This window comes from Nipponia nippon, unplaced genomic scaffold (assembly GCF_047370975.1).
Source record: "Nipponia nippon isolate SJK-2023a ecotype South Korea unplaced genomic scaffold, ASM4737097v1 scaffold_32, whole genome shotgun sequence".
Lineage (NCBI taxonomy): Eukaryota > Metazoa > Chordata > Aves > Pelecaniformes > Threskiornithidae > Nipponia > Nipponia nippon.
Window position 1 is genome coordinate 587,463 of NW_028262350.1, and position 18,849 is coordinate 606,311.

Sequence of the window (18,849 nt, forward strand, 5' to 3'; positions counted from 1 at the left end):
TTAGATTGTACTGATGGGGGTTTGGCCTGAGCAAGGGGCTGCACCCTGCTGCCGGCAGCTCCTGGGGCAGCACGGTGGAGGAGAAACAACTGGAAGTGAAGAGAAGTAGAAGGCAGGAGCCCTGGCTCCCAGCCCAGCACCCTATCTCTGGGGCTGGGACCCCGGTGTCCTGGCCTCCCTCCCAGACCCTATCTCCTGGGCTGGCATCCAGGTGCCAGCGTATCAGCCCCGGGAATTATCCACTGGCAGCACCCCCGTATGTTAACCCGCACGGTTTACCTGGCGGGGCTGGACCCTGTGCAGTGGCAGGATGAGGCCGCTCACCAGCCGTGTTTCCCATATGATTTTCCTCCCGTCCTCACTGAGGGACCCAGTCGAGGCTCTTCCCTGTGGGGCCAGTCCTGGGTGAAGCGAGGCCAGGGAGCGGTGCCAGGGCTGGGCTGCGAGTCCCCCCTCGGCTGCTGCGGTTTGCAGGGGGCTGGCTGGAGCCCAGCGCAGCCTGGGAGGCACAAGGAGGAGCAAGCACATGCTGTCCCCCCTGCTTCCATCCCAACACCAACGCGTGGCCATGGCAAAGACAGTGTGTGCAGCCCTGTTCCCCTCCCTTGGGACAGTTTCCCGGGGACTGCTCGGCTGGAAGCCCGATCCAATGCCATCCTCCCTGCTTTGAAGAATTCCCGCTGGGTTTGAGGGATGCTCGGTGCTCTCCTCGGAGCCCTGCTCTTCCTCTAGGCCACGGGAAACTCTCAGCACAGCTCTGAGCTGCTTTCTTCTCTTTTTTATTAAAAAAAAATGGGGGGGGGAAAGCCCAGAAGCAAGCCCTTCATGTCTATTTTTAAAACCCAGCCCCACCAGCAATATGCTTTCCAATTGTTTCCCCCCAGCACTCAGCCTGTGACCGCTCAGCCCATTATAAATGGGTCTTATCGGCAAAGAAAAGGCCTTTGCATTATAGGGAGCTGCTGCTTAATTAGCCGGCAGAGGCTCTGAACCTGCCTGTCCTCCTTTTCATACTGGCAGCACCAATCTCCAGCCTCGACCTGCTGTTTATTACTGCGGTACTCCTGGCTCTGCAGCTCACGGGGTTGTTTCCTCACTTTTCTGGTTGCCAGAGACAATATTATACCCCAAATCTGCTGTCAGAGACCCTCCGGCAGGGCCAGGGTGGGATGGATAAGTAGGTGGGAAGCGGGGTGCCCATGGGTGTCCGGGCAGGTGGCTCTGCCCATGCACAGGCAAGATTCTGTGTAACAGGGTGATGCATGTCCCTGGGGACAGCTCTGCTGCTTGGTCCTCACCCGGACACCCATGCCATCATTAGCTAATTATAAAAGGAGCCATGGGTGCCGACAGTGAGCCCAGCTCCGTACAGCCAAAATGGAGCCAAGAACCAAGTCCAGTTGGGGGAAGATGGGACTGGCCCAGCAAGGGCAGTTGTCCCTCCCTGTCATGGCAGCCCCAAAAAGGCCTCGGAAAGAAGGGAGAGCCTGGTTGTGGTGTGTGTGGGCTGTAATCCCCTGCTCAAAGCCAGGAGATCAGTGAAAAGTTAATTTCCTTACAAGACGCTGCACAGCTGGGGCTGCCCCAGCCAGGGGGTCATTAGGGGATCAGCTCCCACCAGGGCGAGGAGCAGCCACCAGCCCCGGGGACACACTCCCCACAGTGTCCAGGGCTGAGCTGAGCCCCCTCCAGCATCCCTGGGGACAGCACCGAGGGGCTGGCGGGGCTGACCTGCATCCAAGGTTGGATTTTTTTCCCCCTGAGGGTGATGTGCTTTTCAGTGAAGCCCTGGCAAGAGTCCCCAGGGACCCCAGAGCGGGGCCGGTGGCCACAGGTGCTGGGCACCGCGGCGCTGGCATGGCCTGAGCGAGCGGCAGCAGCTGACAGTGCCCAGTGAGCACTTTGCCGTTAATGTGCATGAATATGATGCTTATGAATATGATGCTTATGAATATGAAAGGGGAGATGCAGGGCCGAGACAGCTGGAGCAGCTGGTGGGGCAGCCGCTGCCTGCAGCCCCAGCCCCTCCATCCCTGTCCCCTCCCCGGGCAGAGCCCACGGCTGGTCCCCTCCAGCAGGAGCAGTGTGTGCCGGTCCCCTGGGGCTGGGGATCAGGACCAGATCAGCCTGGCAAACTCGTTACACTGGTGCTCTAAGCTGGGATTTCTCCTGGGGCCTCCAGGAGGAGGGGGAGGTCACAGAGCAATTGGGGCACCCAGTGGCACCCAGGATGTCCCCCTGCAGCTCCCCATGGGGTGCCTGAGCAGGCAGCTGCTTGCGGGGCTGGCAGCCAGGCAGGCACAGGTTGTGGGGTGTCACTGCACCTGGGGGGGACAGGGGGACTCATGTGATGAGTCCCCTCTGCCCCCAGCCCGGGGCACATCCGTGGCACAGCAATCACCTCTCCAGCAGCTGCTGCCAGGAAGCCCTGGCTAAGGCAGGTGGGGATCGATCCGGCCAAAGTTTCTCTGTACAGCTTTATAAATAGCAACATGCAACATGCCGACAGGCTCGCTGGAAGCAGGAGGGCAAATTCCGCCAGGAGCTGCCAGAGCCTGGCACCATCGGGGCTGGGGGCCAGTGCCACTCGCTCCAGGGAGGCTCTGCTGCTGCCCCGTGGGGTGGACGCAGCGGGACAGAGGGGACCTCCCGGGTGGCAGAGGAGCAGGGAGGCAGAGCCAGCTGACAAAATCCCAACCCCAACTTGAGCTCTTTGCTTGTACAAAAACGTGGGTTTTAAGCCAAGCTGGGGTGGTTTGCTTTGCGTTCCTTTAAGGGTCAGGCTCTGCAGAGCCGGGCTGCGACCTCGGGAAAGGGACAGACACCATGGCCCGACTCCAGATGGGGACTTATAAACATCCCGCCTTGCGATGACAAATGCTCTGGTCCCAGAGATCCTGCACTGTGGGGCTGATTCTGCCATCATTGACATAGCTATGCCGCAGCTCTGGCCACCCCAGTGCCTTGCCTCTGCCCTGGGGATGGCACGATCGGGGCACAAAGCTGGAAGAGACACATTTTCCATCCTCTGCAGCTCCTTGGATGCTTTGTGCTTGGATCAGACATCCCACGAACGGACGAACAGGCCCACAGTATCCCCAGCACCCCCAGGGATGCTTCCCAGGAGGCTTTTTCCTGAAATCCCTGCCCTGGCAGAGCCCCCAGTTCCCATCCCAAACCCTCCATCCCCATCCTTGACAGCTGCTGCATCCCCAGTGGGAGGTGGCACCATGTGCCATGGGGACAGGGCCCTCGGGATGGCCGGACAGCCCCGGGAAACACTGTCAGCGCTGCAGCTTTGGCCGCACAGCCCTGCGCTAAGCTGGACTAATTCCTGTGGCTGGCAGGGATTTAGCAAGGGAAGGACCATGGCCCTGGATGCGGCCACTCACTTCACTTGCAGCAGAGGTTAAGCTGCATTTTGCCAGCCCCCTGTATTGATCCAGGACCCTTTTGGCTCCTGGGGATTGGAGCAGCCTTCCACCTGCACCCCAGAACATCCTGCTGGGCTTGGAGGCATCCTTCTTGCGGCCACATTGTCTGTGGGTACCCTTAGTCTCCTGACCCTCGTGGTTTTTCCCCTCTGCTGCTGCTTCAAACCGGCGAGCTCCCTGCTAAGCAGAGGAATCTCTGCTGTTCGTCACCGCACAGGGGTCCCGCCACCATTACTTAATAAGGTCATTTAGCGGTTCAGGGATTGCTGCAAGGAGTATTTTTGCCAGTCTGGTGTCACAGCAGGTTTCAGTCTCCTGATGCCCCGTTTGGGTGCGGGGAGAGGGGCTGGTGCAGACCCCATCAGCAGCATCCCCTCCTGGTGCAGGAGGATGCAGACCCGGGTGTGGGGGCTCCCCAGCACCCATCGCTCACCCCAGACCCCAAGGGAGACCCATCTCCCACCCAGCTCAGCCCCCACCTCTGTCATTTTCCATCCTGCCAAGAGGATTTGCTTTGGGGCCTCCCAGCAATCTGCACCTCCCTTTGAAGTTTCTACCACACCCTGACACTGATTTATCCCCTGACGGCAGCAAGGCTCGGCCCTCCCGAGCATCTCCCTGGGCGTGCCAGCCAGCCCTGCAGCGCAGCTCCATCCCCATCTCTGTCCCCTCCGTGCCCTTCCCAGCCCCTCTCCTCCACTCCATTATATAATACCACTATAGATTTAGCCACTCTGCCATGAGACCCTGCAGATTAAATCTCCTGGCCGGGGGGGAGGGAAGGACTCGGTAAGAGCTCCAAGGGGAGATTAATAGCTTGCTTTTTTAATATTCATAACAATACTGGTTTGTGTCCGGCTTTCGGAAACCCCTGTGTCCTGTTGATTAGTTTAATACTGATGATACCGACAAATGCATTAACCACTGACAGCCGCAGAGGATAAGAGGGCTGGGGAGGGAGGGCCCCCGACGATGACATTTTTAATGTTATTAAGTGCTCGCTTTTATCAAGGTCAGAAGACAAGATGGGTCAGAAAGCTCAAACCTCTGAGCACTCAGCTTGGGGGAGGTGGACTGGGTGCTGGGAAGATCAAACCCAGCCCAGTGTTGTACGGAATGAGCTGTTTTTCCCAGCCCATGCAAACCCATCACTTTGGGTGTGGGACCCTCCAAAACAGCATCCGTGTCACACCCCTCCTGCCGAGCCCTTTCCGTGGCCCCCGGGCTCAGTTTCACCCTGGACGGGTGCGCAGGCAGCCCCACGGTGGCTGCCACGGAGCGTAGGCAGGTTGCAAATGCCCCCAGGGCTCCTCCAAGAGATCATTTGGCGGCTGGATAAAATTAGATGGATGGAGACAGATTAGCTGAACAGCTGAAGGGAAGAGACAGGCAGATGGATGGGGACAGTCAATCAAGGAACGAGGACGGGAGCGCAGGGCTGGGGTCCCTCCCAAAGCCGGCTCAGCCCACTGGTGCCACAGCAGGTCTGGGTGCCTGGTTTTTGGGGGGAAGGATGGGGAGGCTTGGCATTTGCAGAGCCCAGGCTGGCTCACTGCAGGGAAACCGAGTCAGGGCACAGGCTGCCAGCTGCACCCTCTCCACAGAGCTGGAGGTACCCCAAATCACAGCTGCCCAGAGACCCCAAATCCTGGGGGAATGCTCTGCCTTTGGGCCAGGCTTAAGGGAACCCACAGCTCCCACCCTGGCTCCATCCTCTGCATCCTTGACACTCCATCATCGCCTTGATGCCATCCATGCTGTGGGGCATGGGCCCGAGCTGGGCGCTGAGCTCCTGGCATGCAGGGCTGTACCCGGCAGGGCCACTTTCAGGGCGATGCCCCTGGCATCAGCATGGGGGCTCACAGCAGCCCCAGCCAGACCTGCTCAGGCTCAGCACCTCCCAGATTTGCAGGATCAAACCAGGCACCAGCTGCATCCCAAACCCAACCCCAGCCTCCTCCCAGCTGCTCCTTATATCCCTCCAACTGGATGTAACTGGGCCCAGTTTTCAGCTGTTCAGCATCGGCCTGGGATTAACCATTTCCATGCCACATAGGGCCTGCCAGGATTGGGCCCCCATGCGAACACCACCGTGGAGGAGCTTAGGAAGGAAAAGTGAAGCAGTGAAAGGGATGAAGCGGGGCAGAGCACGTCAGCCAGGATCAGGCCATCTGGATCAGGATTCCCAGTCTAGGGGGGGGAAGCATGGAGCTGATGGCTGCCCATGCCGATGAACCCCCCTGGGCTGCAGGTCCTAGGGAAGTTGGTGATGCTTCAAAATCACCTGTGGGGGAAAAAACCCCCTCATTTTATAACACACCAAAGGAGAAAGTATCTGGTGCCGCCGGGCATCACACGTACAGGCAAGTGGGCACACATGTGCACACCCCCTGCACACCCCAACATCAGCACAGGCAGAGCCGCAGCATTCCAGGGATGGCACTGGATCATCCCACCAGGCATGTGCCACCTTAGCGTCACACAGGACACCTCACTCACTCAGCATCACCTAAAGGACACCACTTGCCTTTTAGATCCCTAAAAATCCTGACATAGGGAGGGGAAAGAGCTCATTTCTTCCCGTCCCCACTGGCTCTGCATGCAGGTAGCCCACAGCGTGCCCGTGCGTCCCTTCGAAACAGCTTTATCTGCTGAAAATCCCCGCCCCCCCCCCCCCCCCCAGCTCACACGTTTAAGTGGATTTCCTCTCCCTGTGGTGAACAACAATGAAATAAAGAAAGAAAGAAATAATCCCAGCTGCCGGGCCCTTTAAACGGATTTCACCGTATCCATTTCTTTCCCGTTCTTGTGCGTGTGTGTGTGTGTCTGTGTATGTGCACATCCCTGACGTCATGGCAGATTTTGAAGTTGCCCGATGCCGGCCATCTGCTCCTGATTATGGGAGGCCCTGAGCTCCTTAAAATTATACGCAGAAAGGCCGACATCCCCCTCCCAGCCAGAGCCCGGCCATGGTGAGAGCAGGAGAGCACCGGATCGGGCCGGCAGCACATCCCTGCTGGATCCGCTAATCCCTGGTAATCAGAGCGCAGGGGAAAGGCGAGATCGGGGATCTGCACCCAGCAAGAACTGCCATGGAAGGAGGTCGCTTTGCTCTGTACTGGCCGGGCAGCGGTACCTGGTTGTCCCATCAGTTCTAGGAGGTTTGGGGTAGGAGTCTGGGAGGGGTTTGGGGGGTTTTGCCAGAGAGGCTGGGGCAGTGGCTGCAGCTCAGGGGCTCCTGCTCCCACCCGTGCCAAAGCAACAGGAGACAGCTCAAAGAAGGGACCCACAATGATTATACCTTTGGGTAGGGTTGTTGAAGGGTTTTGGGGGAATGAAGCTGGCAAGAGGGGTGAGACCACCGCCCCGTATCCTTCACTTGCTGCTTTGGCAAAGGCCTGCAGATATTTTTGGGTGCCCCTAACTGCAAACTGGCATCTGGCTGCCAGCACAAGCAGAGCCACGAGGTTGAGCTGGCTTCCAATGGGCAAATCCATATGGCCTTGTGCCCTGTGGCCATGTTTGGGGTCCTCCCCACATCCCCCTGCACTCCCAGGACACTGAGCCAGTCCTTGTGCTCCCCTATACCTCAGTTTCCCCATGGCAGGAGTGAGATGAGTCTGCGTGTGACCGCTGCATGCCAGTGCCTTTCGGGGATGTTCCTGGGCACCTTCGCACCGACCCCACTGCATCCTGCTGCCCAGGGTCAGGACAGGGCATGTGGTTGGGCTCAGCCCCATTGCCCACATCCAGGACAGGAGACAGCTGAAATCAGTCCCCAAAAACTGCCTGGCAATTGCAGGGCAATTAGCTACGGCGTGATTACAAGCAGCGTGCTTAATGAGGTTAAACCACTACCTGGGATTTCTGAGTTCTTAATTACCTACTCTTTAATCGCTGCTCTAAAGTACATTAATATAAATGACTGTCTGGGACAAAAAAAAAAGGCAAAATGCGATCTGTGTGAGCTGGGATGCTGCAGAGATAGGGCCCCTTCCCAGGGCTCAGATGGCTTCCAAATCCCCCAGTCCCTGCTGGCAGGGACTGCACCCATCAAAAAGTGCTTAAAAAAATACTTTTCTACCAAAAGTGTTTTGTGCTGGGGGTGGGTGGGCAGAGCCCCCTGCGTGGCCCCCCCTGAGCCTGTCTCTGCTTGTCAGCCTCGTGTTTCCGCTGCCTGGTGGACGTGGTGCCGGTGAAGAATGAGGACGGCGTTGTCATCATGTTCATCCTCAACTTCGAGGACCTGGCACAGCTCATCGCCAAGAGCGCCAGTCGGAGCCTGCACCAGCGCCTGTCGCAGAGCTGGCGCGGAGGTGGGTGTCACCGGGGACGGTGGGGACGGCAAGAGGGCAACGCAGCATCCTCAGGGCTATCCCCATCCCATGGATTTCTTGGGAGCTCGTGCAGGCTGAAGGATGCAGGATCCTGCGCTGTGGGGCTGAGCCCCACAGAGTGCCCAGGAGCAGAGGTTTGTGTTTCTGCACAGCCGCAGCTCCGCTGACTCAGGGACTGATCCAGCCAAACACTAACTGGGTGAAAAAAGGGCTTTTGAGCCGGCTGTGCTCGCCACGCAGCCCCTCGCATGCACACCAGCCCACACACCCCTGCCGAACCACCGGGGACCTGGGGACAGGGGTGGGGACAGACTCTCCTGCATGGGATGGTGCATTTTTAAGGCGAGGCTGTCTCACTGCGAGCAGAGCCATGGAGCCCCTCCACACATCCCCTGCCTTGCTGCGTCCTTTCCATATTTAACGCTGGGAGGTTTTTTCCAGGGGTGCCTCTGGCCCCTCCTGCATACGTGCAGCACCGCATTGGCCAGGGCAGGAGGTGCTGGCAGGAGGTGCTGGTTCGGGACAAGACCCATGTGCAGGATCACCAGGAGGGCCAGGGGATATTTGGTGTCACCGACAGCAGGGCTGTGCTATGGGGACATCACCACAGGCGAATGGCACAAGGATGGTTGTGCTGGGATGGCTCTGAATCTGCCCTGGCTTTGGGCTGTTCCCTGCTCTCCCAGGCTCATCCGGGGTTTTGTGGGGCTTTTGGAGGCAGTGGAAAATTCAAACTCCCTTTTTTGGGAAGGTTGGATCAAAGGGAAACCTGACCTCAGGAAGGAGAGTTGTAGCTTCTAAATATCCTCCTGCTATATGTTCCTCGGTACCAGTCACCTATATCTTAAGCAGGGAAATAATCCCACGTATATCTTCATGCAAACACTCCCTGGGGGTGCAGGTCACTATAGGGAGGCTTGGAGCAGAGCTCAAAGTAAAGCTGTGGGAGTAGGCTGGGTCTGTCTGCCGATGGCATTTGGGGTGGCACAGTGGGACCGGGACTGGAGCCAGGGCCTCATCGGGGACTGATGGGGACCCTTCACGCTGCCCATTGTATTGGTATGGTAATGTGAGTTTTAATGCATTCACACTTGGTGCATATATACATTCTGGAGCCATTAAGGTGTTTGCATGCATGGCAGCGGGTACCAGCAGAGGTGCTGTGTGTGATGACGAGTTTTCTATATCGTCAGGCCAGGCATACGCACATGGGACTTATGGACCTATGCGTGTGAATGTATATATATCCTGTGCATGTGTTCCTGTGTCTATGAAGTGATGAGATTTATATTTTTGGTGTATTGCTGTATTACCAGTTAGCCTCTATGCACGGCCTTTTCCTGCTGAGGAAATCCTAAATTCCAGCACTGGTGCTGCTTTGCAGCCCTCTCAGCTCTCAGTATGTTTCAACATATGATGCATCCGTACCCCATCCCACCCAGAGATGTACCTTTGACTGCAGAAGGCACCCAAATAAAAAGGGTATTTATTGCTTTCCTGCGCGTTGGAGATTGCGCTGCGCATCCTGAGGAGTGTTGCTCAGGTTTCCCACTCCAGCTCTGGGGAGTGTGGAAAGGCCAGGGCTGCTGGCGCCAGCCCAGATCGGTCTCTCATGCACGGGTTTTCTGACTCAGTCTTTAATTACACAGCCACAGGCAGCTGCGTTGCCAGTCCGTGGCTTGCTGGTGCGCAGGAAAAGTCGGCTGCTTTGCTTCTTCCAGCTGAAAAGCTGCTCTGGGCAGTGGGGAGGGGGTGAGCAGAGGGAGCCTGTGTGGGTCCCCCCATCAGCGGGGGCATTTTTGGGGAGCTGGGCAGGTCTGCAGCCTGCCTGAGCAGCTCTGTGGTGTGTCGGGGCTTGGTAAGGGAGGCAAATTGTGCCAAAACCAAACGGCTCCTCAACACGCTGCTTTTTCCCAGAGGACAATGCCTTTGCAGAGCTTGTGTCGTGTCCCACGCGCCCCAGGATTTAGGCCACTTTTGGTCCAGTTAGTGAGTACAGCTGGTGCTGCTGGGGGTCGGATGAACCCCAGGGCTGACCCGGGCCCAGAGGCAGCAGGGCACGAATCTGGCTGTTCATGCTAACCCTGTAGTAGCAGGAGGCTGCGGTCTCCTCCATGGACCAGCACTTAGAAGAGGACAAGTGACTTTGTACCTGGTGTCATGACCAGGGGCACTGGGTCCCACTGTGGGCACTGCTGGTTCCTCTCCACATCTGCCCCTTTTCCCTCCTGAACCTCTTTCGCAGCTCCTTGCAGCCCTGGCTGCCCTGGCCTCAGTCCCAGGCTCCGGTGAGGTGGTCTCCTGGTCCCCCGTAATGGCAGCAAGGGACCACCCCCTCTTCGGTCCAGCATCCCTCACCTAAAATCCAGAACAACTCCAGGAACAAAACTGCTAGAAGTACTTTTTTTAATGCCTTGCTAACTTACCATGTCCTTTGCGTGTTTTTTTTTTTTTTTTTGTCCAAGTCTCACCAAGGAGATTTAGAGGCTCGATTTCCTCCGGGTCCAAATCCCTTAAGTGGCTTTAACCTCTTTAACTGGCTTAGGGATGCTCTGCACCTTTTCCATCTTGCCTCTGCAGTTGTAGGGGACTCTCCTCCAGCCCAGTGGTGCTTTCTGCCAGGTCAGGGTTTGCCTTGAGCACACGGAGATGCGACGGTGCAGGAATAGCAAATGTGTTGGAGGAGGAAGGACCATGCAGCACATACGTCCCCCAAAGCCACCCAAAATTTTCTCTGTAGCCTCTTCCCCCGCCACCGCCCCGACCTGTCTCACTCCAGCCGTCACGTGCAGCTAGGTTACATCTGTCTCTCTTGTGTTTTGTTTTTCTTTTTAACAAGGTCAAGGTAGGAGGTTGAAGTTTAGTCTCCCGTCCCTGCGGCGACTCAAAATCCAGCGGAAATCTCTGCCCACCAGTGAGTTTGATGGAGTAGCCATTGACTATGGAAAGGTAACCGTAGCCTTTGTCTGATATAAGCCCATGCCTCAGGCCAGGTCCCAGCACTCTTCCTCCGCTCTCCCCATCCCGCTCCCCTTGGCTGCTGTGGCTCGGGCCGTATCTGGCGGTAGGGGCTCTGGCGCTGGGTCAGCGCTGAGCACTGGCTCTGGTGAGGGCAGGCGGTGAGCGGCGGTGCTTTGGTGGCATGGGATAGAGCTAGACGGTGCTGCTCCGCGGGGTCAGCCTGGCACAGCATGTGCCATGGCTCGCAGGAGGAGCGGGAGATGTGCCGAGCCGGCGGGTACCACTGCTGAAGCTAGGAGGAAGGTCTGGCTCTGTAGTGCAAGTTGTCTGGGATGGTGAAGCTCCAGGGAGTTGTCCCCACCCCAAGGAGGGGATGTGCCTGTGACTGCAGGAGACTGGAGCGGGTCTGGTCTGAGCAGGGACTTGCAGGCAAACCTCCAAAGGGCACATTGGCCCATGTTATCCTGGAAGGGGCCAGGCAGCGCAGGCAGCTCTGGCTTAGTCCTTCAGCAAAGACTGTGCTTTCCATGACGGAGGCTGATGCTGTCATTGCTGACATGGTAAGATTGGAAAAATGTTGGTGGGCCCTCTTTAGAGATTGCTGTTCTTGGTGGCTTCTTGACTGGCAAAAGTGCTCAAGGTACCTCCGGGCAAAGACGTGTTGTTTTCTGAAATGCTGCAGCTTGAGGCACAGGGCTGTGGGCAGGAGGCTTTTGCTCTGCTAATCCATCCCCAGGCTCTCGCTGTGCTGGGTGTATCCAGACAGCCTGGATAAAGCTGCTTCCCAAAATTACAGATATGATGAGGTGAAAGGTGCCTGTCTTCTCAGAGGTTGTGCTTATGGCAAGCTGAAGACATCTGTAGCATTATCAGATGCTCTGGGTATGTCACTCCTACAGACACGAGCGCTGCTAAAGTCTCTGGGTACCCCCAGGTTGAAGCTGCACGGTGCACTGCAATGTTTCAGGTGTACATGCATGGAAGATGTGCATTGAGGACAACCTGACGACGCACCACTTTGGTGGAGCCTGGTCCAAGTCGGGGCAGCCCAGCAGATGGAGGGGCAGCCAGCAGCCAGCCCCTCCAGGCACCCCATCCTAAAACCTGCAATAAGGTCCTTGGGCATGGTGAGAAGCGGGATGTGCCTTGAGCACACACGCAAAATCCCGGTCCCTCCTGTGGGTATGACTGGTATGGGCATACACCCATAGGTTTCTGCTCCAGACGGTAGTTGCTTTGTGCACCCCATTGCAGAAGTCATTAAAGGCTGGAAACTCTTTAGGTCTCCAGGGAAAAAGGTTTAGCAATGGCCGAGAGGTGCTGCAGAACAGGGAGGACCACATATGGCCCAGTTTGCAAGCCCAGCAGCTCCTCCAGTGCTTCCTGGTGCAGAGCACATCATCTCCCATAGACGCCAGCACAGGACCCCAGGCACCGAACCTCGGTGGTGCCCTGAGCTCTTGCAGTGGGTGAGGGAAGGGCAGGTCCAGTGGTGGGACATAGGGACACCTTGGAAAAGCGCATGGCAAGGCAGGTACTCCAGGCAAGCCTATCCCTAGGGTCTCCTCTTCTCTTCTTGCTCTGGCCTGCTTCCCAGCTGCGCAGCATCGCCTTGCAAACCGCCCCGCAGCCACCCAGCCTCCGGTAGGAGCTGGTAGGAGGTAGGAGCTGCCAAGTCCCTGAGGACTTGGTCGCCTCACCGCAAAGCAGGTCCTGGTCCCGGTTGGAGGTGACCTCAGGAACCACAGCGCTTCCCAGCCCTCTGCCCCTCCTCCTACCTCCCCTGGCTCCCCCTCCTTCCCCCCCAGCACGCGAGGACTCCTTCTAATAAAACGCTTTCTCCCGGCTGTCTTAAAGCCTGGTGGTGACTCCCTGATTTTGAGGGACTTGAAGACATCGCCCAAGGAGAACTGTGTGCAGTCAGAGACTGAATCCCTCCTGGAAAAGGAGCGGAGGCCGAGCCTGGAGGCCGACCCCACCCTACAACACTCGTCCCCGAAACAAGAGCCTCCCTTGCTGGGCCCGCGAGGGTCGTACTCTTCGTGGGGTTTCTTTCGGTCTCGCCCTGGGGGCAGCTTCCACAGCCTCCGCAGGGTCTCCTCCTTGGACAACTTTGAGGCTGCGAGGTCTGAGTTCCAGAGAAAATTCAGGGAAAGGAGGGCAAACTCAGGTAGGGGAAAAAACCCGGAGTTGTCGGTCCTACTGTGGGAGCCATGGTCCCGGGCGATGGCCCCGGCACGTCTCGGGGGGGAGGTCTCTTACCCTGCCCTGCTTTTCCCTCTGCAAAGTGGAGATAAGCTGGGGTCTTCTCCATGTGATTCCCTGCGTAGGCAGGTCCAGCTCTTTGCGTAGAGCCATCCGTGGTGTTGTGTGTGAGATGCGAGACCGCGTGAGGTTGTGCTTGGCTGCCCCACACAAGGGGCATCCCAATGCCATCCCACCTCCCCGGGAGGGAGGGAAGGGGTCTGCAGGTATGTGCAATGTGAGCTGTGTCCACGTGTTGGAGGTGGACGAGACGCCGGCCAGGCCACCCTGTAGGGCTGGAGGAAACGTATCTCCACCATGGTGTTCACGTCTAGACCTCCTGTTCTCGTGAGAGAGATGATGACAAATAAGATGGAGGTCAGACAAGAGAAGCCTCGGTAATTGGGGATGGAGAGAGATCAGTTTGCGGTGTCTGGCTTGAGAAAATGAGGTGGGGGACCATGATCCTCAAATAGTCACAGGTTACGGACCATCAGGAGGGGACACAACATAAAGGGAGGGAAAGAGAATGAGCAGGGAGGAGAAGGGTGGCAGCAGGATAGCTGGTGCTAACTGGGCACCTTCACAATGTCTTCAGACACCTCCTGCCCATGACACCTCTTGGGTCAATGTCAGAGCGCAAGGGAAAGAAGGGGTGGAAAACTGAAAATATGACCCTGCCCTGCCTGTAGGAGATGGAGAGGTTGGGACACACTGGTTATGGTGCTTGGGGATGTTCCTGAAGCCCTGGGTGTGGGTACCTGCTCCCTTCCATGACTACACATTGCCACAAGCCTGACCATGAACCGACAACCTCTGGGGCTTCCTCCCTGGTCCTGCACTGGGGTGACCCAGAGAGGCAGGTCCCCAGGGAAAACTGCTGGTATCCAGCCCCACTACAGCTCTTCTTCAAGAGAAAGCTCTGACCTCCCTACCTGCAGCCTGGGGGTGAATACATATGAGTGGGGACATCATCCAGCTCCTGGCTCAGTTTGGTGGCCAACACCCAAGGCGCAATGTTGGTCAGGCTGAAGCATGCAAGGGTGGAGGAGACCCACCTCCTCCTTCATCTGTTTCCATGCCAGTTTTGGCATCCCTCCCTGATGGGTCTCATTGGGGCTTGTCCCCAACCCAACACAGTCTTCAGCGGTAGCAAGGGATATTGGGTGCCTCTGTATTTTGGCAGCTGGTCTGAGCCCCCTGAAGGAGGTTTAATGGTGAAAAGATGGGTGATGTGTCTGAAAAGCAGCCCAGGTTAGGCATCCCATGTCTGAGCCACCCTGAAGAAGCCAAGCCTTTATGGCCAGGCGGACATTGGTACCTTCTGGCGGCACCTTGTGGTAGTTCCCAGCTCCTGGATGTCCTACACTGAGGTCAGGGCTCTGCGGATTGGCTCCTGCTCACACTGCCCTTCTCAACGCTCCTCTCCATCCTCTTTCAGAGACTTCCCACGTCAAACCCAACCCCCCGAACTCCACCTCGGACTCGGACCTCATGAAGTACCGGACCATCAGCCAGATCCCCCAGTTCACACTCAACTTCGTAGAGTTCAACCTGGAGAAGCACCGCTCGGGCTCCACCACGGAGATCGAGATAATTGCTCCCCACAAGGTGATGGAGCGCACCCAGAATGTCACCGAGAAGGTCACACAGGTACGTGGGTGGTGAGATGCCACCAAGGCAGTGGTGGTGCTGCTGCCGGGGTACAGTCACAACCATTCCTGTGGCTTTTGGAGGAGAGGAGCAGAGAGAGCAGTGACACTTGGAGTTTTCATCCTGGGAAATGCCAGTATCCCTGTGTTTGATTTTTATCTCTTCCTCTGGTTGAAATGCTCTCTTTTGCCCCTAGATCAGTATTTCTGGTAATTTCTGGCTGGGGGAACACTAGCATGAACTGCTCATGGTGTGATGGTGGCGTTGAAGGGGACACACGTGTGTGCTTGTTTGTGTGTGCATGTGGGTTCGTCTGTAGGGGAGGCTCTGGCCACCGTTTCCTGCCCCCCAGCGCCAGGGATGGAGCCCCTGGGGCACCACTGGCCCCCAGGGCACCACTGGCCCCGAGGCGCTCGGCCAGGGACCCCACGCTGGGAGCACGGGTGGCCACGCCAAGGGCCACAGGATCCCCTGGGAGACAGCAGGTGGCACTGCGCTGTCACCAACACGTGTGGCACTGCCCTGTCACTGCAGGGGACACTTGTGGCAGTGCACTGTCACCGAAAGGGACACGCATGGCACTGTACTGTCATGGTGGGGGACACATGGATGTCAGTGTGTGCGAAAGGTCCTGCTGTATTCTGCAGTCCTGAGTACGGAGCTCTTACCAGTGGGGAAACTGAGGCACAGGAGAGCCACGATGTGCAAAATACATCTCAGGGTACCTCCCACCATTGCCAGCAGCAGCTGAGGGACAATTTAATGAAAATGCAGCCATCTGACCCCAGAAAAGCCTCTGGGCTTGACAGTTTGCTCCATCAGTGCGGGACCCTGCAGAGTTTTCCTCCTGTCTCGATGCGGGCAAACCTTTACCCTCGCGGCCTCCATGCACAGCAGATGGGCTCCCTGCTCCCCACTGCACGGCGCAGCTTTTAGGCTTGTTGTCCCCCTGGCTTGTCTCCGTCACCCCCAAGTCCACTTAGTCCCTCTGATCTGGAAGTGACCACAGCAGCATGGGATCAGCCCCTGAATGCCCCAGTGGGACAGCAAGCAGCCTCCATGCCCCCATCCCCATCACAAGGGACACCTACACACCAGGGACCGCTGCTGCGTGCTGGGGTGATGCCGGCACGGTGGCGCCGGCCGCTCAATGTGGGGTCATTAGCTGGTTGCGGGGTGACAGGATCTGAGCTGACGGGTGGTGGCTGCAGGGCCCTGCGGTGCAGCCATGTGGCACCCACAAAGGTTGATCATCCCTTTGCCTTAAATCACCAGACAGGATGGGATGGAAGGGGATGGGACAGACCTCTCCTCCTTGCCGCATCTCCCCATGGCCTCGGGGGACCCAGGCGTCCTGCCTGTCCTCACCCTGATGTCCCCCGTGCCTCCCATCAAGCCACGGCTCCCCACTCCTGGCCGCTAAATAATTCATGGGTGAGGCAGAGACAGTGGCGAGACGCCGCTAACAGTGTCTAAAAATACCGGCTGGCAGGCAGGGAGAGGCAGACACAGGCTGGTCGGGGTGGTCTGGCCCCACAGTGAGCAGGCAGGGAGAGCAGGTCACAAGTGCGATGAAAGTGCTGGGCTCAGTGTGCCAGAGCTGTGGCTTCAGGGCATGGCTGGAGGCACATGGGGACGCCATGGGGTTGGTGTCACCAGGCTGGGGTCCTATCTTGCAGATGGCACCTCTCCCATTCGCCCTGAACTGCCCCATGGGCAGCAGGTGGTGGTGGAGCAGGGCAGGACGGTGCTGGGGACGGGGATGGGGGGGCTGAGTTGTGTCAGGATACATTCTGGGAGGGACACTGGGTCAGTGCCTGCCTGCAGCCAGCACCGTGGGCCTGATCCTGCCCAGCCCCTTGTGCTTGAGAGTCTCCTGGTGACTCTGGCATGGCCCCCCTCCCCAGCTCGGTGTCCTCATCCCCATCCCCAGCACAGGGCAAGGGAGGAGGAAGGCGCGTGGCTGCTGGGCGCCGCAGAGCACGAGCAATGGCCTGGGTTAGCCAGGGCCGTGGGAGCCTCCCCCTCTGTCACCCACAGCCCACATGCACCCTGCTCCCTCCTCCCTCCCTCCTCCTCCTCCTCCTCCCTCCCGTGGCTGCCTCGCTCCCTCGCTTGCCGCCTGGCACCCAGCACCCCGCTGCCAGCACCCCACACACCGCACCATGAGCCTGCGGCTGCAGCTGAAGCCGGTAAGTGCAGGGGGAAGGGGAAGAGGGCAGGGGCACCCAGCAGGATTGCCACGGAGGGCACCTGGCACTGCCACCCGTGGAGACTCCTGGGACCACCCAGACCACCCAAGGGGCAGAGAGGGACAAGGCTGAAGCTGCTCCCTGGCTCTGCGTTGGTTTGGGTGCTCTTTTGAGGGTTGTTTCTTTTCCCTTTTCTGCCTCAAATCTTTGGGGTTCTGGTTTTTTATTAATTCATGCCTGGAAAACAAGGGGGGTTTGACCTGCTCTTGCTTCTGCCGCAAGAGCCAGGTGCCACAAGCAGGGATGAGGGGCAGGGCAGGCATGCCAGTGTGGGGAGCAGCATTTGGGGGCCCGAATTCAGGACTGGCCCCACAGAGCTGCCACCAGCTAGGCAGGATGGGGGGATTCAGCTGCTGAGGGTGGGAGCATTGCTGGTTTTCCCAGACACAAGGCATAGGAGCCTGTCTCGGGTCTGCTGGGCACGTCTTAGCTTTGGGACCAAGCGTTTTACTGATGTTGCCTTGTCCCCTTCCCCGCCGTCCCCATGGGAGCTGGTCCCCAAGCCCAGCCAGTGCCTCATTCCCCTCCACAACGATTGCGTTTGGGTCACTTTTTCCAATCCCTCCCCTCTCCGTCTGCCAGCAACATCAGCGGCTCCCACGGCCCCATTGGCACTCTCATCCCCACCGGGGCCCCAGCATCGATTGGGTTTGATTAATCCACGCCGGACTCCTGAATGCCCTTCGCAGCCGCATGTCTCTCACTCGCCTGGCCAAGTGCATGCGTGCCTGCATGGGTGATGCTGCGGTCCCAGTGCTGCGCCCGCTGTGCTGGTCGCTGCCTGGGCGTGTGGGGTTGGGGGCCCCCATGGTGGACACCCGGACTTCAAGGGCCAGCTCCCGCCTGGGGCACCGGGCAAGCTGCAGGCAGGTAGGAGCTGGACTCCCCCCGCCCAGGGCATGGGACCCACCAATGTCCCGAGGCTGCAGGACGTGGGAGTAGCTGCTCATGGTGGGATGGGGCTGCGGGGCTGGATCTGCTCTGGGTTGCAGCACCAGGAGCCCTTGGGAAGCTCTTGAACTCTTGAACAAGACGGGTGTCAGTGCAGGAAGGATCAGGCCCTTCTTTGCGATCTGTTGCCAGAATCGTGGTGGTGCCCATCACCGTGGCCTTGGGGCACGTGGAGCCTCCTCTCTCCTCTGCAACCCAGCAAAAAGCACCCTTTTAGCTGGGGGCTCAGTGCGGGGGGAGAGGGCACTGAGGTGCCCCTCGCCCTCCTCCACAGGTGGCACTGATGGCCAGCACCGCGGGGACACGCGGGGGACAACAGAGCAGCAGGGGCAGGCAGGGAGGCTCCAGCTGCCCCCAGCTCCAAATAAGCCCCCTCCTGCCACCGTCTCTCAGCATCCAAAGCAGGACAGCCCCAGCCCTCCCAGTCCCCAGCACCTTGCGTTGCGTCCCCAGGGTGGCTTCAGAGCCCACCAGGAGGTGGCATTGGTCCTGGAGGGGGCAGGTGGGACATGTGGGGACTCACTGGTGCTGTGGGAGCGTGGCCCCATGAGGACAGACAGACCTAGGGACACATGACAATATGGGAGGGTGCCTGCGCGCATGAGATGGTGTTTGCACGTTGGTGGCTGCAGGTCACCCCCTCCCTGGGGATGCTCAGATGGGAAACGGGCACTGCCCAAGGTCAGGCTTTGCTGTGGGTGGGTGGCCCAAGCTGTCCCCTCTGCTTGGAAGACAGCTGTGCCAGAAGGACATCAAGGGGAAGGTCCCTGCTGGGGCTGAGAAAGGCACTGTGCCAGGCTTGCGGGATGCCTAACATGCCATCACCTTTGGGGTGAGGCCATGCCACAGGCACGGGACTGCATCTCCAGGCTTGCTGTCCCCAGAGCCCTGTGCCAGGGACATGCAGCCGCTCCTGGGCTGGTGGCACAGAGCTGAGGGCACAGGGAGGCATGGCAGGAGGCACTTTCCTCCCTGCCAGCATGGTAGGGTCTGAAAGGCATAAAGTGGGTAAACACT

The 18,849-nt window shown here is 58.5% G+C and overlaps 1 protein-coding gene across 5 annotated transcripts in view; it reads left to right on the forward strand.

The window, feature by feature from the left end:
* KCNH6 (potassium voltage-gated channel subfamily H member 6) overlaps positions 1-18,849 on the forward strand; it is a 39,200-nt gene that overhangs the window by 9,929 nt on the left and 10,422 nt on the right. For 3 of the 5 annotated variants that reach the window (XM_087770287.1, XM_087770288.1, XM_087770290.1), the window contains exons 3-6: positions 7,595-7,750; positions 10,611-10,720; positions 12,590-12,902; positions 14,418-14,629. In XM_087770287.1, the coding sequence (XP_087626413.1) occupies positions 7,595-7,750; positions 10,611-10,720; positions 12,590-12,902; positions 14,418-14,629 (791 nt within the window). The remainder of the gene's footprint in view (positions 1-7,594; positions 7,751-10,610; positions 10,721-12,589; positions 12,903-14,417; positions 14,630-18,849) is intronic. The other 2 variants (XM_087770291.1, XM_087770292.1) reach the window with 1 other exon arrangement.